The following is a 13231-nucleotide window of genomic DNA, read 5'->3' on the forward strand; positions in this document are numbered from 1 at the left end:
ACGTGTATTTAAAGCAAGGCTTTTTATAATTATGATCTGTCTATCTGTATGTCCGTCCGTAACAGTTAGCTTTTTTGGTTAATTTAGGCATTTTTTGGAATAGTGGAAATAGTGTGTTTGTGGCCAGCCTGGAGATATCAAAAAGAGGGGGTTTAAGGACCTCCCCCCCCCCCCTTACCCGATTAAGGGAGTCAACTGATAAGGGTGAAATCAAACTGTAACTGTTAAAGATAACTTGTGTGAGCAACAAGACAGAGAGACAGTAAGGGATTTTTTTTCCCCGGCTTTTTTTGAAATTCAAGTAGTGCAGTTGCAATTATTATGCCTTTTGGTGAAAAAACACTTGTGTAAAAATTTAACTATTTTGGACAATATTATGCCCAGTAATTTTACTGAAATTTTGACGCCCCTCTTATGGGGGTCAAAAAATCATTGCATCATTCAAAAAACCTCTAAAAATTGGCCAATTTTAAAAAATGGCGTCTTTTAGGTTTTTTTTACTTTTCTCAGGCTAGGAACGAGATATTTTAAAAATTTCAAAAATTCCTGATTCTACTCCCCAAGACCTATTCAGGAAGCACCATGAAGCCATAGTTCTGATGCAATGATTTTTTGACCCCCATAAGGGGGGCGTCAAAATTTCAAAGTAAAAATTACTGGGCATAATACTTGTCCAAAATAGTTAAAATTCTAACACAAGTATTTTTTCACCAAAAGGCATAATAATTGCAACTGCACTACTTGAATTTCAAATAAAAGCCGGGGGAAAAAAATCCCTTAACAGACAGTTACCTAGAGAGTAAGAAATTAATTTTGTAAAATTAATAATTTTCAACAAATGGCATTTTTATGATATCTGAAACTAATATTAGTCATTTTATAAAATATATTAAATTAAATATGCTTTGGTATTACTATTAAATATATGTATATAATTAAAATCACACATAAAATATTTTATTGAAGTTCAGGACATTATCTACCTAAGCAATAATCAATCTCTTTGACAAGGGTAGTTCTCAACTTAGCAATAGCCTCACAGCTTTTCAACTTCTCCAACTTGTCAATCTTCTTTTGTAAATCCTTGATTGTTTTCTTCTTGCGAGAAATTGATAATTCATATTCCTCCTTCCAATACTTGTTATCAGTTATCAGATCATCCACTTTTTTTTCTAGGCCATCATTCCTTAGGTCAAGTTGGGTGTTTTCTTGGATTAAAACCATGATCCGATTCATTTGAGACTCCATCTGTTTTTCAAGAATACTGATATGTTTCTTTAATTTGTTGTTTTCATCAGCTGGAGGCATATTAACCTATATAAAATAATTAATTAAAAGGGAAAGGTTCAGGATTATCTAATTTAAAATGTCAAGCTCTTCTTTTCCTAATCTTTATTAATCTTCCAAAAGACTGCAGACATGAATTATGACAATTATAACCGCCAGATATTTTTTATGCATTAAATAAAATTATTGTTGCTGCATATATTTGTAGATATAGTTACTAGTACTACTTTATAGAACTGACTAGCAGCTACGCCCCTAGAAACCTAGGGTTACACTTAAGTTTGGAGGAGAAATCTTCCCCTCCAATCTCAATTTATGTTTTTTTAAAGAAAAAAATATTTTTTTGTGGGGGACGGGGGGGTTAATTTAATATTGGAAGGGTGGAGATACCCTCCCCAAAATAGATAAAAATTTTCCCTTGACCTATAAGATGCTGCACTGTACAGGAGAACCATAGCTGTTCAGCGGTTAGTGAGATCTTAAGGTAATACCGTACTAGAATAAGGACGAGAGTAGAAAGAAATATATAGATAAGTAAGTTATTTGAGTAGTATAACTCTTTCTCAGGTGGTATCGTACTCTTGTTTTTAATGAAGATGAAGTTTAGATGAACATTTTTGTTTTATGGCAAAAAAACGAATAACTTATTATTACTTCATTAAATTTTCTTAATTATCTGTAATATTATTTTGGTACATTTTATAACAATTTAATCACGAAACCTATTAATAGCAGAGCCAGTTAAATACGACTTTCATAGAATTTTAATATTACAGAAGGGATCGAAAGCCACTATTCAAATTAGGGCTGGCAAACCGAATCCAAAATCCGCCCAATTGTTGGACCCATTTTGGACCCAAATCCGCATTCCAAATTGAGGATTCTGATAGTAATTTTTAAGACTAATGAAGCACATAGGAATTCAGCCCAAAACAAAAGTACAATATTTTTGAATTGCAATTGTTTTTTTCAACACAAGAAGGGGAAAAATTATTTAAGAGAGCCGGCTTATAGTAATGTAGTCTGTCGGCGTTTCTTTTAAGTTGTACAATAAAAGTAAAAGAAAACGCCTTTGAATTTCTAATGCTGTAACTCTTCACCTGTTGCTTATTTTTTTCAGATTTAATAACGGCCCCCATGAAAATATTTCCACTCATTTTATCTGAAAAAAATGACAAAACAATGTAACTAATTGTAATACAAAAAGAAAATTGTAACATATATTCTGTACATTTATACTATTGATATTCAAACTGGTTTAGTTTCTGATTTTATTTTTGCTGAAGGTGAAGTGAAGCATCTCTATAATCACGGCTTAAATATGTCAGTATATCCTTAAACAGTATTATGTATTTAAGAAGTTTTGCTACAAATTTTCGCACCTACAATTTTGTCAAAACTTATATATTTATATTTTGCATATTCAGTTATGACACTCTAGGTACTTAATTATCAAAAATATAAAAATAATAATTTAGTTAAGTTAGTCCTAGTAATGATTGTTGTAGTACAGCGTGTTTGAATTTAGCATAACTTTCCACTAAGATCCACTGTGTAGTTTATCTTCGTTTGTTCTTCCCTCTTATTTTAGAGCTTAGCTTTTATGAATGTTGTAATCCTTGTTTATTTCTTAACTGCACCAGTTTTGTCATAAATTTCTAGGGTCGATACTCTTTAGGTTGTTTTAATCTAATATAAAAAATGTCTTATTTTTAGTAAGTGTAGCTCATAAATTTCTTATTTCCATGATCAATATAAGCGAAAATAAAATTTTTCCATACATACAGACAGACATCCTATTCCTCTAAAACACAAAAAAAAACTATTTAGATAGATAAGAAATTATCTTGCAGGGGACTATGCACGAATGAGAGCAAGGAAATCTAAGTCCATTCTAGAACTTACAATAGACTGTTTCTGTTAAATATAAAGTTAAATTACATAAAAAAAGGTTTTACCACGGTTTTATGATAAAAAATTAAAGGTAATAATCTAATACTAACCATTTTCAAAACATGTATTTATAATGCTTTTGTGTCTCCGCACTTGATGGTGATTTATGTTGCGATTTGTGGGACTTTTTTTCTATTTTTTACAGTAGCATAGAATGTTTTATTAAAACAAATGCTTAAAAGGTGCTTAAATGGTTTACTCTTGTTCGTGCATACTCCCCTTGAAATATATTTTCAAATCATTATACATGACAAAATTTATTTTCTGTATTCTCCATTTCTTTTTAACCTTAGGATTTTATTTTTTTATTCTTCTTTTTTGTCTTTTTATGTTTGCGTTGACTTCCTTTTTTAGTGGTACTCCACCAATTAACTGTGGTTAAGAATAATCTTGCAGGCCTTCTTGTAGTTGTATTTATAGGTTTCTCACTTGAGCTACTGCTCGGAAGGACTTCTTCAACATTTTCCTGTAATTCTTCCAGATTTTCCTCTATATGGTTTGTATTGTCAGTATCTTCTTTGCTGTTATCATCTGTGTTGTGTGAATTTTCACTCCCCTTTACAATATATTAAAGTAAGAGCAATAACAAAACAATTTTCAACTAATGTTATCTGGGCAATTAAATACAACCACCCTAACCCCCCCCCAAAAAAAAAAAAAAAAACTTGGACAGGTACACAGGGACGTCCAATCCTTTAATTTTGAGGTGGTAAAATGAGAGGTTTCAAAGGTTTAAGCGGGGGTAATCTAATGTGATCTTTAAAATTTTGAGGGTGAGAAATGAGGGTTTTCAAAGTTTGATAAGGATTAAACTATTTTGTTCGATCACTCATGTTATACTCCCAGTTCAGAAAATTATTTGATTACTACTTTAATTAAACTGTTCCTCATCTCCTACTTCAACTTTATCCTCTTCTTCGCTATTTTCATAATAATAGTATTCAGGGACATCATTATCTGTAGTAGGGGTATCTGTAGTCTCCGTCACTTCACTGCAAATTCACACTAGGATGTTCATATTCATAATTTGAAAAGGTAATTCTTGCAGTTAAACTAAATATATAAAAATCCCTAAAGATCTTATTATTGGCTGGTCAGAAAGTTGTACAAATTCAAATTGTATAAAAAGTGGACTGAGTAACGAACAAAAGCAAGTTATTTTAAGCATTGAAGTTTCACACTTTTTAGCTAAAAAGCTGGACTACGATTAATAACAATAAATTTGCAAAAAGAAATAAAATCAAATAAAAAGAATTTATGAGATGAAAAAAAAAATGATAACTGATTAAATCAAAATAGTATCAAATGTTTCCTTCAACTTGTGTTCTTAAAAAAACACGGCAAAACAAGAAGTCAGAAGTATAATAATCACATTACTGGTTACAATTTACAATCAATATTGATGGCATATCAAAAAAGATTGTGTTTGTGTTTAATCTTTTTTTTCATTTACTTTACTGCATTCAACAGAAGCCTAGTATTTTTAACGAAATAAAGCTTGATATCACTGATTGAAGGTGCTCAAATTCACCTGCTCTCGTTCGTGCATAGTCCCTTTAAAATAAGGGTCACAAAACCTATATAAACAAAAGAGGGGTGATGTTGAGATGCTACGAATATGAAAATCCTAGTGTTGAATGTTCCTGGTTGTTTCTAGTGACTTAGCTAAAATTAAAATAGATCATTATTTATGCTTATTTTCCCTTTAAGGTATGTGTTCTTAGACATCTCCTCAGCCATACGGAAAAATAATTTTAAATCCGCGAAAAGATGATTATAATACGATGCGAGAAAAAACTATTCTCTAATATTAGAGAGAGATATATTAAGTAACCGCCAGAGCTAACTGACAAACTGACGGACCAAGTTCATGATGGACGGACATTTCGAATTATAGAGTAGCTTCGCTACAAATACAAGGTTAATTACTTGGTCTATCAGTCCATGTTGTTTCCTCTGGATCCTAAATATTCAAATTTTAATAAAATCTGCAACTGTACCGTGACACAAAAGGCACAATCATAATGGGTTCGAATCTTGGCCCAATATAAGTCATTGTCAAAATATTGAAAAGATGGCTATGGCCCAAAACAGGCACAACTTGTCATAATGCAATAAACTAAGGGGGGGGGGGGGTAATGCAACCATCTCGTAATCAATGTATAAATTGCACTTAGAATTCGAATTTCAATCTGAAATTTTGCATGAGTAATCCTTGGTAGGTCTATTTTCCCTAAATAGTAAAACTACTAAATATTTCATTATTTTGAAAATTCTCGAAACCGGCCCCTCCCTCAGGTGGAAGGGGGGGGAGGAGGGGAGGGGGACTGGAAAATATACACCCCTTAAATTAATAAATAAGCGTACCACAGTAGTATAATTTAAATCATCACAGGACAAATAGGGAGTATAAGACAGAACTAGGCATCCTCCTAATTTGCTACAATCACTCACTCTGTAAGCACCATGACCTAAAGATAACATGAACAATTTAAGTATAAATAAATTTGTTTGGATTCTGGCTCCAAAAGGCCATTCCTTGACAATTGAAAATCCTCCAAAATATTTGATCTTATCCACAGGTTTATAAATAAGTTCCCGTTTTTCCAGTTGATTTGTTGCTATCATGAAATGGGGAGTTTTAAAAAATCTCGATAATTCTAATTTGCATAATTTTGTTTATAATAATTGGTAAAGTATGTACATCAATTTGTCGTCAAAGAAGGAATAACACAGGGTTTAAGCGTCAACCAACGAAAATTTTATTTTGTAATTAAGGTATTTAACAAAATAAAGAAAAAGTTTTAAATACTAAGGTTGTTTATCATTATTCGGCGAATATAAGTTTTAAGATAAAACTTTAGCCAAAAATATATATTTGAAGAAAAAAAACCTGTATTTAATATCCCATTAACACTTAAACCATACTAAAAATAGTAAATACCTATTTAGGACAATTAATCAATATCACATATGCAGAAAAGCATTTATAAAAAATTTTAATAATTTAATCATTGGCAATATGAAGCAAATGGTGAGATAAGATAACAATACCAAGACTCAAACACATTGCATGCACACTTAGCACTTACATACAAGTGTTGTTCAATCCAAGGATTAGTTGTGTATTAATTATTGTCTTTTAGGATAAAAAAGCCACTGCTACTTTCAATTACTCTTGTCTGTTGAAATAACTTAGAAAATTAGGGAATTTTTTTCCTATGCATTTCAAAACCCCTGCAAAATTAACCATACCTCACCTGACCCAAATAAAGTGACAAACAAATCGCTACTCCTATCTACTCTATTTTCAATTTATTTAAAAAATATGGGAGTGGGTTTGGCTGAGATCGAGAGTTCACTTTAAGGGAGATTGCTAAGTTCTTTAGTTGGAGTGTCTTAAATTTTTTTACCTTTTTTTTATTGGACACTTGAATATGACTTCTTTTTTCAAACTCATAGCGTACATCGTGGGGATAACCCTTTACCTTGTGTACTTTCATTACCTAAACAAGAATTTAATTATAAGACTATGTGTCCGTTCCGCTTGGTTCTTCTTTGCATAATAGATTCTTATTGATCATGGGAAAATTTTGCGAGTTAAAACTTAAAAGAGTAATTATGGTGCTTTCAACAGATCTATAGTTTAGACGTATATACAGACAACTACCTCCCTTCATTTTTCAAAGACCTCTTTCGTCTGCTTCTAAATTATTTTCTGCTACTTGGCTGTATTAATATAAGCACAATTGATTGCTTTTCAATGACCTAATAGGAAGGTTGCATAAGACGGTTGCGATGGGAAAATACAGTTAGTTAACCCTTTCTCCCTCTAGTGTAAAACTTGCTTACTTTTAATTTCTCCTGGTTGAAATCAAACATTCTCACTGGAATTCCTTTCTTGTTCTTTTTTTTCTCAAAAGTGACGTCCAGCATTTCTAAAAATGTCTGGTGAATATTGTAGAAATCGAATAATCATGGTAATAAGATATTTAGAAGAAAAAAGGGGTATTGTCTCTTTCGTGGCAACGCCTCTTAAGGCCCAGGGGATTTTCGTCGTATTTTCAAAGTAGCCTTTCATAGGTTATTTAAGGTTAGGTTAGGTGATTGAAAAGCAGGGCTAGGCAATTGGCCACGCAGGGTTAGAGCCCCCCGCAAGGGCTTGAAATAGGGGAAAAGTTAAAATACGATAAATGTCCCTTAAGGGGCGTTGCCACGAAAGGGAATATACCCGAAAAAAAAAACTTTTTTTCAAAAATAAATTCAAAGAGAAGCTTCGCTACAAAAAAATTACCGTAATTAAAAACAACATACATACACATAGTTGTAATAGGCTAAAAACAAATATAAATCAAACCTTGTATTATGCATAGAAACAATTTAGAAAGAAATAGATATAAATATTTATTTGCTTTAATAAATATTCGTGCCAGTTTACATAAACTCCCCTATCTTTTCATTAAGTGTTTTATTTACCAGAAAGTACCCATCAAACATTTTATTTCAGTCTAAAGTACGTTAAATAGCAAAGGTTTAAAACATTAACAAAACGGTAATAGTGGCCGTTTAACTTTTTCCAGATTAATAAATAATTAAGTAATAGCGGAAACTAGTTTATTGTAGTTTAAACAAATGTATGAATTACAGTATGATTTTTATACTGTAAATGATCCAATGTCGCCAAAAATAAAACTAGAATTGCATTTTCGTAATATTGCAAATACGGGAGTAGGTTTCCAAATTATCCTGTCAATATATAATAATCACATGGCAATTATTGTAATTTATACCTCATTTGTCAAAATTTTAAGGAGATTAATTTTTCCATCGGCAGGCAGTTGATAAATATACCTTTTGACACTGAGGTTCTCTACTGGGGTCTGGTCCCACTCTTCTAAATAATGGCCATCCTACAGCCCTACTGGCGTTGCTCAAATCTAAAGTTTTAAAGAACAGGTAAAAAGTGTCTAAGAGCAGCGTAGCAATAACAAGATAACAAATTGTATAAATGTCAATTTCATCAGATAGCTTCTTTAAGAAGTTATTTATGTGGGAAACTTTAAACTGGTAAGAACCAACTTGCTTAGATTATGGTCTGACTGACAGACATAAATGCAGAATACCTTAGCTTCCTACTAGCCAAATAAGTGTATATATTTAGGTACATCCTATGTATCATATAAAGAGGTAGTTTTTTTATGATATCGATAAATACTGGATAAATTGAGTTCTAAATTTCATGGAAGCTCCTAGATGCTAGGGGGCGCAGCCGCTAGTGTTTATACAGACACACTAAGACACGAAATAGTAAGCAATCTTGAAAACGACTAAATGCTTGTTAGTCGATTATGTATTACTAGAGACAATCAACAGTTTGATCCAACAATTCTTGTCAGGAAGAAGTCTTTCATGTGCTTCTCAAAGGAACTCTAAGTGGATATTGGACAATTAATTACACTAGTCCCCAAAGTTTTATAAAAACGTTTTCTTATTCGTTAATCGACAACTTTGGGGACTTATGTTGAATTTTGATTGTTTGGTTTATTAAGTTGAGTGTCCAAACTTTTCACTAATTGTAAACTACAATAGGGGCAATTTTGTTAATTTATCTACCATTGTCTTATCCCTTTAGATCTATGAAGAAATGTTTAAGAATATCAGGTTGATACTCGAACTATTCAGGATTGGTGGTATATCAGATGAACTTTTCCTTTTTAGTTAGTGTTAAATTAATAAAACCTTTACCTGAACAAAACATATTCCAAAATACAACCAGAATAAAACATCTTCGTAGAAACTCCATAAAAAATCTAAATAAAACTCTCAAATGTAAAGAGGAAAATTTTGTTAAAAATTTAAATTAATTCTAAATTATAAAAGTTGATAAACCTTAAATATTTAAAATAAAAGCCTAATATCTACTTTAAATATTACTATATAAAACTAAATTGAAATAAATTGTATTTTCCTCTTATACCCAGAAACAATTGAGTGAAAACTAATACAGAAACAATGGAAATATGATACAAATTCTTGGGGAAAAAAAAACATTTTTTAAAGATTTCAAAAATATTTGAAAAGATAAATGTTACTTTTTTAAAAAGCATAGGTATAAATATATTTTAAACCATGTATCTTTTTTATATAAAATTTCAGAGTTTTAATATTTTAAACCCCCCATTTTAATGAAATTCTTTGTTTGTAATTTCAATGTCGAAAAACAAAATATTGAAATATTAACAAAAACGCTCATTAGCATAATAATTAATCGCACTGTTACCTTAAAGTTACAACTATGCTGACTTCTACCTGTCCCGTTATAAAATAACAAGGATGACAACGTCCTGAAAGCAAAGCTCTGAAACGGTATGACAGACGAACATTAACTCTTGTAGAGTGTCATAACTGAATAGGTATACAAAAGATAATAGAAGTTAGACCCAATAGACCCAAGTTATAGAAAAGCTTCGCTTTTTAAAATGATCAGAATAGTACAATCTAAATAAAATAACTGAAACACAAGAGATAGGTAAGATAAATATTAGGAAAACAAATACCTTAATCTATCTTAAATAGAATCCGAGAAAATAACATTTCTTCCATAGCGTTACACTTACGAACGGAACGGACAAGGTGAATTTAGGGTTAAAGGCGAAATTGTTATATTTTTTATTCACTGCGCGGTTTTTGTTTACATGTGCTCAAAATGCCGCAAATTATTTTTATCTATTAACATTTTGGAATAAGGATCTTATTTTGGATTGACGTAAAGAAAATTTTAGTAGCGAAGCTACTTTATTATTTAAATGTCCATCTGATTGTGTGTTAAGACCGTTCATTAACAGGGAAACTTTAATATGTAACTGCTTTTAAAGATAGAGCTATTAAGTAGCGTCGATACTAAAAGATTTTAAATAGTAAAATTTTGATTTGTTTGAAATAATAATTTTTTAAACAATATTTAAAATTTCATAATTAGATAAAGATTTAAATTCAAAATCTTAAATAAGTTTAAAGTATTAATCTTTAAAATAATATTTTAATTAGACAATCCTAAATTATAATGAAAGTCAAAGCTTCTCATTGATTAGTTAAAGCAAACCTCAGAAAATCGTTTAAACTAAAAATTTTAAGTTCGGAGTGATCGCGCAATTATGATAATAAGAAATCGTGGATCTTTAGGGATAGAACAATGGAAAATAAACAAATCTGTGCACCTAAAATTATGCTAAATATTTATTTATATTATCCCTTTTAATTACCCTTTAAATTAAGATTAAAGGTAAAACAAAGATGACAACATCCATAAATAGCGAAGCACCAACATATTAAAAGATATTAAAGAAATGATATAAAGAGTAGATGCTTATAGATCACAGGAATCGTCATGGATAATTTAAAAGCAAATTTAATTTAGCAATGAAACTCTATCGGTCTATATATATCTATTAAAAACATTTGTAAATTCAGAGAGAAAAAGAACAATTAATGGAGAAAAAATTTTCTTTTCCTTTCACCTATAGTCAAATTCCGAATGAATCTATCCCAAAATTATTAAACACTGTAGGCCTTATATGGTCATGATTACTTAACTATATAGAAATGCATATAATATTGTGCCTTACCCTCCTAGGAATCAATATTACCAAAGTAAATGGACGAGGATAATTAATGTTATATCATATTTTTTTAAAAATTAAGCTAAATTATTTTATAATGTTGATCAGGCTTTCTTATAACCATATAGAGTAGTCAGGCTTCATAAGCTATAAACTAAATGTTATTATAGGAATCATCATGCTAAGTTTGAAATCAATAGGAAAAATCTAACATGCTTAAGTAAATGATAAGAGCTATCCGTTACGTACGTATGGATCAAAATGCCTTTTCGCTGCTTTGTTCATTCATGTTACTTGTTTTATTTTAAATCTAAAAAAATAAGGGCCCTTTAAACATAAATTTAATATTTTTTTCTAGAAATGAGTTTATTTTTGTTGGCGGCGAAGCTATTTTTTAACATGTGGAAAGTCTGTTCGTCCATAAACTACGTTATGTCTCGATTTTCTCGTGAAGATATCAATGATGCAAAATTGTCTACTCTGTAACTCTGTCTGTTTGTCGACTGCTTTTTAAAAGCGAAGCTTTTCTATAATTAGGGTCGGTCCGTCCGTCGGTCCGTCCGTCGGTCCGTCCGTCCGTAACGGATAGCTTTTTTCGTTAATTTAGGCATGTTAGAATTGTCCTATCAATTTCAAATTTTGCATGGTGATTCCTTAAGCAGTTAGAAAGCGTAGCAACTCTATAATCATTACCAAAATGTCCGTACGTCCATTTTAAACATGATGATTTTTTTTACTTTTTTAACATCAAATTTTTATGTGATCTAATTATTTGATTGATCTGATTTTTGGTATATTGATTCCTGGGACAACAAAGTATAATGTAATAAACGAAGCAACTCTATAATCAAGTCCTAAAAATGTAAGTATGTCCATAAACATTATCCTGTATCAAGCAGTTTTTTAACAAATTTACTCACAATTTTGCTTTGACTCTTATTTACTAAGTATATTTGCAATTACTTTTATTTAATGAAATCTTCTAATTTTTAACATGTACAAAACGGCCTGCTGTATTGCATCAAGATCCATGACAGATCTATAGGAAATAAACGTCTATAATCGAGCTCGAATTCTCCAAGTAAAGAATGTTAAAAACTCATAGTGCTCCAATAATCCCTATTAAATTCTCATTGACCAGAACGATAAGACCCATTATTCTACTTTTAGCATCATTAATTCAGTTTTTTTAATTCATGTTGCTATTTGAATAACATTGAAGTATTTGATTTCTATTCATAACACAGAAAATTTAAATTTATAATATAGTAAATCTAAGAAAACTTAGTTTTAATATAAATTGATTCGTGCGACACTCCCGTAATGTAGTCTGAAATTAAACTAAACATTTTAACCCTTTCAGGACAAAAATTTGAAATGAAAAATATTAGGTGTACATTCTTTAAAAAATGATAAAAAAATGAAGCAAATCGTTATATCGTGTATTGTTACATTAAATATAGATAAAACAAAAAAATTACTGAATAAATCAGTTAAACAGATATTATAAAATAAGACGTTAAAATCTTTATGTGCAACTTAATATTTTTAAAAGAAAGAGAGAGAATGGGTCGATAGAGAGAGAGGGAGAACGAGGGGATATATATAGAGAGAGAACAGGGGGATAGAGAGAGAGAGAGAGAGAGAGAGAGAGAAAGAAAGAAAGAGAGAGAACGAGAGAGAATTAGGGGATAGAGAGAGAGAGAGAGAGAGAGAGAGAGATAGAGAGAGAGAACGGGGGGATAGAGAGAGAAAGAAAGAGAGAGAATGAGAGAGAATTAGGGGATAGAGAGTGAGTGAGAGAGAGAGTGAGAGAGAACGGGGGAATAGAGAGAGAGAAGGGGGGGGGGAAGTACATATTGAATTTTGTATAAAATAAAATTTGAGTAAATATATCATTAAATAGCTTAAATACAAGATATTTTATTTGGACATGCTAACGTGATAGAGCAGCTATGTAAAGCAATGGAAAAAATAAAGATTTTAACTTTGACTTCATTAAAGGACATAACAGTTTCAAAAATTTTATTGTCGAGTTTGAATTCAATAGGACAATTCTAATATGCCTAAATTAACAAACAGAACTATCTGTTAGGGATATTCGGATGGACAGACCAACCCCCCCTGTAGAAAAGTTTTGCTTTTAACAAGAAATACTTAGATCATTAACATTATACAATCCCTTTTCAAACTGACCAATAAATGAGGTCCATACTGGCAAGCTATGTTGGGAATATTTACACAATTTTTCAGTCATTGATTAATAAATGAGAAAATCATATTTTCCCCTAATCCTAGCCAACAGACGAACGGACAGACATTTTGAATTATAAATGAGATTCGCTACTAAATAACATCGGAAAATGAATTTT

At 30.8% G+C, this 13231-nt stretch overlaps 2 protein-coding genes across 4 annotated transcripts in view; one reads left to right on the top strand and one right to left on the bottom strand.

Moving 5' to 3' along the window:
* SsRbeta (signal sequence receptor beta) overlaps positions 1 to 13231 on the top strand; it is a 417378-nt gene that overhangs the window by 270721 nt on the left and 133426 nt on the right. The window lies entirely within an intron of this gene.
* Positions 863 to 9658, bottom strand: LOC145334496 (uncharacterized). Its single transcript, XM_080179965.1, has 13 exons — positions 9521 to 9658; positions 8986 to 9050; positions 8092 to 8177; positions 7535 to 7574; positions 7093 to 7178; positions 6654 to 6746; positions 6134 to 6167; positions 5608 to 5711; positions 5170 to 5203; positions 4884 to 4905; positions 4126 to 4232; positions 2388 to 3795; positions 863 to 1314 (listed from the first exon to the last, which is right to left on the bottom strand). Exons 2-12 carry the CDS (start codon positions 9041 to 9043, stop codon positions 3530 to 3532), a joined length of 930 nt encoding a protein of 309 aa, XP_080036091.1. The 5' UTR covers positions 9044 to 9050; positions 9521 to 9658; the 3' UTR covers positions 863 to 1314; positions 2388 to 3529.

The sequence above is a fragment of the Acartia tonsa genome, chromosome 2 (genome assembly GCF_053477335.1).
Source record: "Acartia tonsa isolate MP-2025a chromosome 2, ASM5347733v1, whole genome shotgun sequence".
In the NCBI taxonomy this organism is placed as follows: Eukaryota; Metazoa; Arthropoda; class Copepoda; order Calanoida; family Acartiidae; genus Acartia; species Acartia tonsa.

What these genes read in the sequence shown, in the direction of transcription:
- LOC145334496 (XM_080179965.1), bottom strand. Translation starts at nt 9,043, where the DNA reads ATGGAGTTTCTACGAAGATGTTTTATTCTGGTTGTATTTTGGAATATG. An exon ending in GTATGTTGTTTTTAATTACG is followed by an intron (nt 7,179 to 7,534) that starts GTAATTTTTTTG and finishes AGACATTTTTAG; the next exon opens with AAATGCTGGACGTCACTTTT. An exon ending in AGTTGAAGTAGGAGATGAGG is followed by an intron (nt 3,796 to 4,125) that starts AACAGTTTAATT and finishes ATATTGTAAAGG; the next exon opens with GGAGTGAAAATTCACACAAC.